Source organism: Canis lupus, chromosome 7 (assembly GCF_003254725.2).
Source record: "Canis lupus dingo isolate Sandy chromosome 7, ASM325472v2, whole genome shotgun sequence".
Classification (NCBI taxonomy): domain Eukaryota; kingdom Metazoa; phylum Chordata; class Mammalia; order Carnivora; family Canidae; genus Canis; species Canis lupus.
In genome coordinates this window covers 5,245,525-5,257,339 of record NC_064249.1, presented here as the reverse complement: position 1 = coordinate 5,257,339, position 11,815 = coordinate 5,245,525, and the positions used below count along the sequence as shown (strand labels likewise).

Sequence of the window (11,815 nt, the reverse complement as noted above, 5' to 3'; positions counted from 1 at the left end):
CTTCCAAAATGCAAGAACTATAAAATTCTTTCTGTAATTCCTGGCATCAAACCAGTCACACCTGAAGCTTTTAAAGATTTTTTTTAAAAATAAAAACCCTAGCAGAGCATTACTAACACCACCAACAAGCACAGAATTTATTTTTAAAGATAAAAATATTGGTTTTAAGCGTTCTCCTTTGGCACAGTACTAACCATGATAATTTCTTAAGCACATTCATAAAAAAGCTTTTATAATGACTTAAAGTCATAGTCAATCAGTTTCAGTGTCCCACAAATACTTTTAAGAAACTGAGACCCAAGTAGGCATATTTCTTTAAGAAATTTCTATGATCATTTTAAACAAATATTTTCCAACAGAAAAAAATGAATTTAAGTTTGTAAAAAGAGCAAGATCCGCAAAGAAATATTGATATTATATTTAGAAAGCAAATCCAGAGTGCTTAAAGATACACAGTGAAAAGGTTCAATACTATGAACTTAATGAAATGAGGAATACATATTAAAGAAATATACTTTCTACAGCAAGTCTTTCTGTAGCAAAATTATCGATTTGACAATAATTAATCCAAGTTGGATGCATCTCAAGATCAAATATCAGAGGCCTAAGGAGACAAAGGAAAGGTTTCTTGCAAGATATATATATATAGAAAGTCTATTTTTTAAGAGTAGAAGTAGAGAAAACAATGCTCGAAGAAATATAACCTATTTGTCAGCTAAAATCAGAGTAGCTTATGAGTTTTTAGAATTAAAAACTGTTGGGACACGTGAGTGGCTCAGTCAGTTAAGTGTCCAATTCTTGATTTCGGCTTCAGTCATCATCTCAGAATCATGAGATCAAGCCCTGCATTAGGCTCTGTGCTCAGCACAGAGTCTGCTAGAGATGCTTTCCTCCCCTCTCCCTTTACTCCTCCCCTCATGAATGCTCTCTAAATAAATAAAAACAAAACCTTTAGAATTAAAAAATGTCTTCCAGTGGATCAGTTGTGTTTAGATATTAAAAATTAGTATATTGGAATATAAATTGAGAATTCAGACTTGATGGGAGTAGTTTATGTCCCACTATGTCTCTTGCCAGTGAAGGGGAGAAGAAACAAGATCTTTAAAAACTCAAAAAAAAAAAAAAAAAAATCTAATCCTTTGAGGCATTGAAGTACCAAAAAGGCAGTCAGGATGTAAGAGGCCAAGATTCTGGAGACACAGGTAGATAGAAAGGTGTTTTCTCTCCTCAATGTACTTTCAGATTGAATATATGGGGAAACAGAGTCCAAGTGGCAGCTGAGGACCTCATGACATTCCACTAGAATGGGAAGATAAAAGCTGGAGTTTGGAACTAACAAGGGTTTAAGGGGTCAAGAGCCTGGAAAGAAAAGAACAACGGAGAAATGAACAAAAATACCTATATATGCCAACACCCAAGATGAACATTTGCTGGATAAGATAGCTAGAAACCAGAAGCTAGGAAACTGAACAGTTAAACAGATATATGGCAGCAATCCCAAGGGCACTGGGGAGACAAAGATTAGAGTTTAAGTTTCACCAAAATGGGGAGACTCTGGTACAAACATCATACTTCAGTTGAGACCCCAGAATCATGATGAACCAGAAGAAAGGTAGAGTAGAAATAGACCAAAAGAGATCAATGCCATCTCAGTCTGTGCACCTGCGACAAGAAAATTGAATATATCTGGGAAAGAATACAACTTGAAAAGCCTCTACAATTTTTCATTCACAAAATCTGAAGTTCAATTCACAACTGTCAAGCATATCAAGAAACAGAACCAAATGACCAAGTGCCAAAAGAAGGGGTAACAAAAAGATAAAAGATACACCTAAAGGTGAAGAAAAATTATGTAGACTAGAATATTAAAATGAATAGGATTAATATGTTCAAGAAAACATAGAGAAAGAAAATTTCACCACAGAATTGGAATCTATGGGAAAAAGGAAATTCTGGAACAGATAAATAAAATTGAGTAATTCAGTAGATGGATTTAATAGCAAATTTGACACCACAAAAGAAATACTTAGTACAATGGTAAACGGATCAATAGCAGTTATCCATATGGAAGCACCCAGAAAAAGAGGATTGAAAATACAGAAAGAGGGGTGCCTGGGTGGCTCAGCTGGTTAAGTGTCTAACTTGATTTCAGCTCAGGTCATGATCTCAGGATCATGAAAACAAGCCTTGCATGGGGCTCTGGGCTGGGTGTGGAGCCTGCCTAAGATTTTCTCTCTCCATCTCCCTCTGCCCCTCCTACCTGTGTCATGCTTTTTCTCCCTCTAAAAAATGAAATTAAAAAAAGAAATACAGAAAGAGCATGAGATATATAAAAGACAAAATAAGATATCTTACATACATAAATTGGAGTACCAGAAAAAGGAGAGAGCATAGAACAAAAGCAGTATTTGAAAGAAAAACCAGCTAAGAATCTTCTTAAACAAAAGAAAGACATCTTAAGTCACAAATGCAACAAGTTCTACAAACCTCATTAAAAAACACACACACACATATACACCCAAAACAAAACAAAACAAAACAAAATTTTTAAAAAAATAGCAAAAAGCACATCTGGACACACCAAAATAAAACTACTAAAAATTAAAGACAGAAAAATCTTAAAGAGCAGCCAATTAAACAATTAAAGAGACATTTCCTTTAAATGAGCAACAATAACAGTATACTTTTTAACAAAAACAAAAGTTCAAAGAGGAAAAAATGACATACTTAGAATGTTCAAAGAAAATTAACTACTAAAGTAAATTCTATAGTGAGAAAAAGTATTCTCCATGAAGAAAAATAAAAACATTTTAGATAATCAAAACCTAAGAGAACTGGTTACTTATCCTGCAGATATCCACACCAAAGGAGTTCTTCATGAAGAAAGAAAAAATACTAGGTGGAAGAATGCAAGTGCAGAAAGCAGCAAACAGTAAAGGACAAATACATGGTTTAAAATAAATAATATGGATTATTTAAACCGAACCAAAATATAATGTCTTATGTGGTTTAAAGTATATGTAGAATTAAAATACATAACATGCATAAAAGTGAGATAAAGGTGTTTTACAATCTTTGAATTGTCTAGAAATTGATAAAGAATTAACTTTAGACTCTAATAATTTATGAATATAATATACACAGCAATCTTTAGGGTGACTACTAAAGAACAATGCAAGAACATACAATTAACAAGCTAACTGAGGGGAAAATGTATAATAAAAATTCTCCATGATTACAAGGAAGTGAAGACAAGGGAAAGAAAGTATCAAGGAACAGATGGGACAAATAGCATGACAGGTTTAAACCCAAATAAGTATTATGTAAAATTTTAATGACTAAACTCATCCTAATTAAAAGCGATTGTCATAAGAGATAATAAAATGATGTTCTAAACACCCATCTTAAATACAGATCCACAGAAAGATTAGAAGCAAAAAGACAGAAAACATATATCACAACATCAGCGATGTAAAAATACTTAGAAAACACTAATATTTAGGAATTGAGCAATGCAATTAAAAAATAAGCTATAAATCAGAGAATAAAGAATATACATTAGAAAATATTGTAAATGAATTGGAATAAAAACATGAACCAGAAAGTAAAGTGTGGAATCTAATTAAAATAGTGTTTAGGGGGCAACATAGAACTTTAAAATACATACAAGAAAAAATAAGAAAAAAAAAGAAATGCTAAAATTTAACAAGTTAGGGATTGATGTAGAAAAGCTAGGGAAAAACAGAAATTAATGCCAAAAAATTTTTTGATAAAAAGAAGTGAAATAAAAAACATGTATAAACAAGGGAAAAATAAAAAAAAAATTCTATAGTCACTAAAATATATATATGATACCTTGAATTCTGCTGATAGACTTCATATTTTAGAGTTATTTAAAAATAAGAAAAAAAGGTTTGACAGCTCTGTAACTATTAAAGAATCTTTCATTGAAGTCATTCTCCAAAGAAAATAGATTCAGAGGGATTTATCAGTGAATTCCTCCAAGTATGAATAAGGAAATAATGCCAACTTTACATAAACTCCTTCATTTCATTTAAAAATGATGTGTCATTTCCCAAATCATTTTTTGAGGCCAGCACAGTCTTAATAAAAACCTGTCAGGAACACTACAAGGGGGGAAAAAAAAAAAAAAAAAAGGGAATACATCTAAATCAACACAGACCAAAAAAAGAAAAAAAAAGACACAAATTATAAGCAAATTAAACTATATAGTAATTGGATAATACATGATCAATTTGTGTTTATTTCAGGAATGAAAGATCTAATATTAAAAAATTAGTTAATGTAATTTATCTCATTAATAAAGGATAAAGATATGATCACCTCAATAAATGCAGAAAAAATTTTGATTAAATTCAATATCTATTCATGACACTCTTAATAAATTAGGAATGGATGGTAATTTATCTGACTGAGAAACAGTAACCTATAAAATATATAGAAACATCATACTTGATAATAAAATACTGAAAGCTTTTCCCTGGAGATTGAGAATAAGACAAATGGCCACTATCAGTATTTCTATTCATATACTATTGGTGATGTCAACCAAAGCAATAAGGCCAACAGGGAAATAAAAGGACTTAAAAAGGAAGAAATTAAATTGTCACTATTCACAGATGGCCAGTTTGTATACTTGGAAAATCCAAAAAGAGCTAAACTATAAAAATATGAGAACTTAGCAAAGTCATTGGATATAAAGTCAACATGGGAACTCAACTGCATTTCTATACATCAGAAACAAATACAAATAAAAATACAGTTTATAAAATTTTGTACAAAAAAATCAGACATCTAGATATAAATGTAATAAAAATGTGTAAGATATCTACACTAAAAAACTATAACTTTTTTTTAAAAGTAGGCTTCATGCAAGAGTCACATGCCTCACCGAATGAGCCAGTCAGGTACCCCGCAAAAGTGTAACACCTTTGAGAAACAATTAAAAGGACTTAAGTTAATGTAGGGATTGTCCATGGATTGGATGATTCATTCAATATTATAAAGATAATCAATTAGGGAAAAATTGGTTATATACTCAATGATATTCTAATAACATTCCTAGCAGGTGTTTATGTTTGGAAATTAATGTTTCAAATTTATATAAAAACATAAACAAGAATAAAGACATCAAAAAAGAACAAAGCTGGATAACCTACAGTACTAGATGTCAAAAGTCACAGTAAGTTAAATGTATAGCAATGGTACAAGGATATAGTACGAAAGAACTGAACAGAGCCCAGCAACAAACCAATATATATGATCTCTTAATTTAAAACACATACACCAATAAAATGCTGTAAAAAAAGGATGGTCTTTCTAATAAATGGTTCTAGGGTAATTAGATAGCTACATGTAAAAAGAGAAAAGTAAAAAAGGAACTCTGACCTTTGCCTAATAATGAACACAAAAGTAACTTAGAGAAGGTTCATAATCTAAATATCTAAATTAAAACATCTAAAAGGTAAGAGAAAAAAATATTAACAGCCTTGAAATAAGCAAAAATTTCTTCAAAAGGATACAGTAAGAACCTAACTGGAAAAAGAAAAACCCTGACACATGCCTTCTATAAAATTCAAGAACTTCAGTCACTGAGAGATATCATTACTACAGTGAAGAAGAAAGCCACAGAGTAGAATAAATTTGCAATTTAGATATCCAGCAATGGACTCATATCCAGAATACAGAAAGAACTCCTATAAATCAATTAGAAAAAGACAGACAATCCAGTTTAAGAAAAGCAGCAGAAGAATGAATCAGGTGTTCCAAGAAAGAGGATATTCAAATGAGTGCATGGGAAGGTGTCAGTATCATTACCTTCAGAGAGATGCACATTAAAGCCACTCGGAGACAGTGCTACATACCCATCAGAATGGCTTAAAACAAAGACAGTATCAAGTGTTGGTGAAAACATGGAGCAATCGGAATTCTCCTAAGTCACAACCCACTATGTGAAAAGGGTAGTTTACAGGGTAACTTGGTAATAAGCAAGACGATCAAATCATATCTGGGTATTTTAAAACAGAAAAAAGAAAAAAAGGAATGTCTGTAGAGAATTACACACAGAAAGAGCAAACATAAACATCCAGAAAAGGGGAAAATTAGAGCTAAAAGTTGAGTAAATTCCCAAGGAGAAAAATCTGCCCAAATTCCACAATATTCAAAACTATTGAAGCTTGTAGAGAATTGATGGGCAGAATATTGCTCATTTATGATGCCAATTTTAACATAATAAGTAAAAATCGTAAAGGGAAAATTTAACCAAGAACAATTTAACCAAGAAGAACAAGGTTTAAATGTCCATATTTTACTCCCAATTACATAAAGATATTAAAGTACCCACTAACTTTTACCTGAATGAGTCCGAAAATGCATTTCTAGACTTGATTTGCCTTTAAAAATTTTCTTACAAACATCACATTGATGAAAGGTTGCTTTGTATCTAAGAAACATAAAAAAGGTTGTTTTCAATATAAATTTAACATCATGAAAAAAGGTTATAAGATTATTTACTAAAGTTACTTATAGTTCTCACAGTAATAAAGCACAGAATTCCAAAGGAATGTGGAAATACTTTTAAAGTACCAACTTTATCTCTGATTCTTCCTCCACCAGTTACATTCAACAAACAAATCTATAAAAAGAGGTCCTTAGACTTCTAACTTTAAACAACTTAGTTTTAAAATTTAAATCATTGACCTTCTGTATTATTATTACTTGCTATTAAAAACATCAAAGGAAAAATTATAGGGACAGAAACAGATCAATGATGGGTTGAAGAAAGAAAAAAGGAGTTGAACAAAAAGGTCTGGTAGAAATTTAGGGGTGATGGAACTACACTGTATTTCGACTGTGGTAATGATTACATGACTGCATGCAACTGAAAAAACTTGTGGAACAATACACTACAAAGAATGAATTTTTATGGACATACAGTATACCTTAATTAAATTCAAAAAATAGATGTTGGAGCCGAATGAAGAGAAACTGCAGCAGTCTCAAAATGTGCCTTCATCAAAAAAGTAACACTGCTCTAACTGGTTCACTTAATAACACAAATAATAAATATTACAAACTTAAATTTTATACCTAAATTTTAAAAGAATGAGATACCAGTCCTTTATTTTTATTACAGATGAATAGACATAAAAAGCTGTAAATTACTCAAAGCTGCCTTATCAGGCAGTGAAATGTAGTACCTAAGAATTTGTGTTTGTGAATTAAAAATCCTAGATCGCAATTTCATTATGAGGAGTAAGATATTTGTAAAATGATTAGCATTTAAGTTGTGGTTATTAGGAAAGCCCATCATCTCACCTTGGAACTAATTCATATCTGATGAGTATATGGGAAAATAATTAACTCAAATATATGCAGCTGTAATATTCTGTAAGACACTTTGCTCTTAACATATCTACTGAGTCTTACTGGAATGGTTAGCAGATTGTTACCAATATTCAATAGCAATAGTATGCCTAAGGTTTCAAATGGCATTCATACTTTTCAATTCATTCAACTCAACATTTATAAAGTGGCTACAAAAACTCTATGCAAGGTCCTGTCTTCCAGAAACTTACTTCTACTTGATAAAACAGACATTTAAAAATATAATCTAGATTTAGTGACTTGGGAGTGTCACTGATAAACCTAGCAAAAGATTTGTAACCAGTATGCTTGGTTTGTCTTGTTCCATTCATATCAATAGTAAATTCAAAAAGAGATACAGAGTCACCATGGGCAGGCACAGAAATAGATGCAGGGGTACTCAACTAGGGGCAATTTTGACTTCCATGGGGCAGTTAGCAATGCTTAAAGACATTTTTGGTTTTCACAACCCGGGGTAGGTGCTACTGCCATCTGGTGGACAGAAGCCAGGAATACTGATAAACATCCTACACTTTACAGGACACCTTTCCAACTAAGAATTATTTGGCCCAAACTGTCTTAGTGGTGTGGCTAAGAAATCTGGGTCTACACTATGAATGGAGTGAAGTTTTGAACACAGATATGCTCATTTAATTGCCCCACAGTGAACATAGGATAAAGATAAAATCTACAAAGATCTAGATGGATCAGCTCTCCCTTCTCACAGGGATGCTAGAGTATAGAGCTTCAGGATAGGAATGATAAACAGTTCCAAATGAAGCTGAGATGCCCAATGTGTAAAGGACTTAAAGATGTCAATTGCAGGTGGCAAAAAGGAACTTATACTGACAGCGATTTAAGAGGTACAGTAAAATCAGAAGTCATACACAACAGCTTGTTACAGTGAATGGAAAGTGGAGAAGTGGATACTGAAATAGAGTCACCATTTAAAAGTGTTCAAAAGGGAAGAAGAAACATTAGAAAATAATGGGTAGGCGGAGGGGGTGCTAACCTTCATCATTCCACATTCTTTCCCTGGATAATCTACTTTTATGTGTTCACATATAAATCTTTATCCATAGGTCAGACTTCACTCCTGAGAGTTAGACTTAGATTTACCTATCACATTTCCTGTTTGAGTTTCTATTAAGCATCTCAAAGTCAATATACACCAAACAACTCATCTTCCTCCGTAAACTTAGTCCATCTTCTGTATTCTCTCAGTGGCTGGTTTATCAACCACCCACCTGAAAAGAGGAATTCCTTTAAAATTATCCATACATAACTATTCCCATTCTCTCAAAAGACTTAAGTATTTTTCAAATAAGTATCTTCTGCTATTTATTACTAATGCTACTCCCTAGTTAGGCCCTCACCATCTTTTTCCTAAATTCTAACAGCCTTCCAACTGGTTGATTTACTTGCCTCAGTTTATCCACCACAAATCCAGCCTCCATACATCCGTAAGAGTGACCTACCGCAAAAGAAATCCAACTGTGTCACTCTCTTGTTTAAAAACTTCAATGGCTTTTTATCACATAGGACTAAGTACTGGTTCCATAAAATGATATACAAGGCTTCATATTCTAGATCCACCATTAGCCAACCCTTGTAGAAAGTGGAACCTACAGGTTCTGGTTCCATAATTATTCAGTACAATAGATAGGCCCATAGGCTCTGGTGGCAGTGAGGGAATCCCAAAGTTCTTTCATAAGGTTTACAAGACCAAAGTTATTTTCAAAATAATACCATAACATTATTTGCCTTTTTCATTGCATTGACATTTACACTAATGACATATACAAGGCATGGTAGGTAAAAGTGCTGGCACCTCAACTCCAAACAAGGTAGTGATACTAAAATGTACCAATGGTCATTGTACTCTTCACCACCATGTATTAACAGAAAGAAAAAAAAATGATAAAGGAGTTAAATTACTAATTTTACTAAATTCCAACCTTTCAGAATGTGGCCTTTTTAATGTTCGCTGTGATGAAGTGGAACTACACAAGAAGCACTTCTACTGCATACCAAAGTACAACAGTTATCTCAAAGAAAAGCACTCATGAGTCTGATTTGTGAGCTGAAGTAGCCATTTTCTCCATGAAATATCATTTTACTTGAAAGAATGAAAGACAAGTCACAACTAGAGACTTGAGTATTTGGCAGATATTTTCACAAAAATTAAAGGAAGTAAACCTGTTACTTCAAGGGGAAAAAATGACAATATTTCCAACAACGATGAGTTTGAGCTTTCAAGCTAGTATAAAAATTTTGGAGAATAGGCTGGGGCACCTGATTGGCTCAGTCAGTAAAGCATCTGCCTTTGGCTCAGGTCATGATCTCCAGGTCCTGGGATCGAGCCCTGCATTAAGCTTCCTGTTCAGCAGGGAGTTTACTTCTCTCTCTCTCCCCCTCTGCCCCTCCCCACTGCTCATTCTTTCTGTCTCTTTCTAATTAAATCTTTAAAAAACTTTTTTTGGGAAAACTTGCATCTGACCCTTGTGATCTTGACAGCTTTCCAACACTCCTTTCTGAGAAACTAGAGGCAATATTAACAAATGTGATTTGTTGATCCTGCACTATGAAATGTGCTAGCATTTAGAAAATTGGCATAACTTAGTGAACCCATATTTTCCAAATGACAATACATCATTTTATAATATGTGTAGGTAAAAAAAATCCATTCAAGTACAAGACCAATATACTACAACAGAGTATGAAAACTTCATTAATCTTGTTTCAGATTGCACCTTTCAACTACCTTTAAGAAACTAGTAATTAAACTGTTTTGGTGTAGTAGCAAAGACTAATATCCACAATTACCTAAGACTGCTATCATAATACTCCTCCTTTTACCAACTATGTATACAGAGAGGCTAGATTTTCTTCATTTACTTCAAACAAAATAACACATGGCAGCAGATATGATAATCCAACTGTCTATTAAGCCATTAGAGATTTACAAAAATGTAAAACATGCCACTCTTTTAATATTTTTTAATTTGTTTTGTAAAATAGCTCTTTTTCACAAATTGCTTTTTACGTGAGCATGAGTATATTACTATTTTTAAGTGAATTAATACATTTTTTTCTCAATTGAATTTCTATTACAATTTATATAATTTATTTAAACAATAATATAGTTTTATATTATAATTTATATAACAAGAGTTCCTGAGATAGTGAATGATTTTCAAGGTATAAAGGGGTTGAGAAAAGTTACAGAATCTCAGGAGCAAGTGAGTCTGCAGTTCAGTCTATTTTCCAGCCATTCCTACAATATGTTTAAATTCTTATTTCCTTTTTTTTTTTTTAAGATTTTAAGTATTTATTTATTTGAGAGATAGTGCACATGATCAAGGGGAAGAACAGAGGGAGAGGGACAAGCTGACGCAGGGCTGGATCTCACAATTCCGAGATCATGATCTGAGCCAAAATCAAGAGTTGGATGCTTAACTGACAGAACCATCCTGGTGCTCCCTTATTTCTTTTTCTATACAGGATCATGTTTATCTTTCTATCCTAGCACTTTGCAGGATTCCTATTACCTCATGAATAGAAGAATTCAATGACTACAATGAATACATTGATTCAATAAGTGAATCACTGAACAAAATCAGTGAAACAATAAACCAGCATATGAGAATACAAAAACTGGATACAAATCAACACTTCCTACTCTTCTTCAAAGAGGTCTATCATTTACCACATTTAAAGATACTATGTATATTTTGTTGATCATGCTCAGTGCTATTAACCTACCTTTCTTGGTACCTTAGCTTTTGTTCCAAACACCTTGTGCAAGAACACGGATTCTCTGAACATTTTACACTCAACAACTAATCTCAGTTAAATCCAAATATCTAAATTTTATTAAAAATTTGGTGTTAAAAAGAAAAAACAAAAAACAAAAAACAAAAAAAACCAGACTCTTCGGAGAATAAACTGATAGTTACCCGAGAGAGGTGGGCAGGGGGATGGGTGAAATAGGTGAAGAGATTTAAGAGTACATTTTTCGTGATGATCAATGAATATATACAGAATTGCTGAATTGCTATATTGTACATCTGAAACTAATATAACACTGTATGTTAAGTATACTGGAATTAAAAAAAAAAAAAAGTTGGTGTTCAGGACAGCACATGCCTCCTTCACATAAAATACCATTTTTAAATGATCAGTGTGATAAAAAGAAATCTAAGTTCTGATGAGAAACATGTCCCAAAAATTGCTCTTATTAAGTATAATATATAAGCAGCACATTTATATTTTTAGATAAGAGCCACAGCAACCAAAGATAAATGAAATGCCCAAAGAATGCCAAGATTTTATATTAGCAATTAACTTCACTGTCTACCACCTCCCAGCCTTGAGTCAACTGAAAACAAAACAAAAATGTTTCATTCAATTCTGTTAGGTCAGCAGA

General features: G+C 32.6%; 1 protein-coding gene and 1 long non-coding RNA gene across 4 annotated transcripts in view; one reads left to right on the top strand and one right to left on the bottom strand.

Annotated features, from left to right (window-relative positions):
- The window catches only part of ZBTB41 (zinc finger and BTB domain containing 41), a 43,668-nt gene that overhangs the window by 6,520 nt on the left and 25,333 nt on the right, over window positions 1–11,815 (bottom strand). For both annotated transcript variants that reach the window (XM_025429728.3, XM_025429729.3), the window contains exon 10: window positions 6,375–6,463. In XM_025429728.3, coding sequence (XP_025285513.1) covers window positions 6,375–6,463 — 89 coding nt within the window. The remainder of the gene's footprint in view (window positions 1–6,374; window positions 6,464–11,815) is intronic.
- Window positions 1–11,815, top strand: part of LOC112648293 (uncharacterized) — a 30,669-nt gene that overhangs the window by 10,545 nt on the left and 8,309 nt on the right. The window contains exon 3 of one of the 2 annotated variants that reach the window (XR_003128896.3): window positions 9,352–11,748. The exons of the other annotated variant lie outside the window; for it this stretch is intronic. This is a non-coding gene — a long non-coding RNA (uncharacterized LOC112648293). Of the gene's footprint in view, window positions 1–9,351; window positions 11,749–11,815 lie in introns of those variants that run through there. 2 annotated transcript variants of the gene reach the window in all.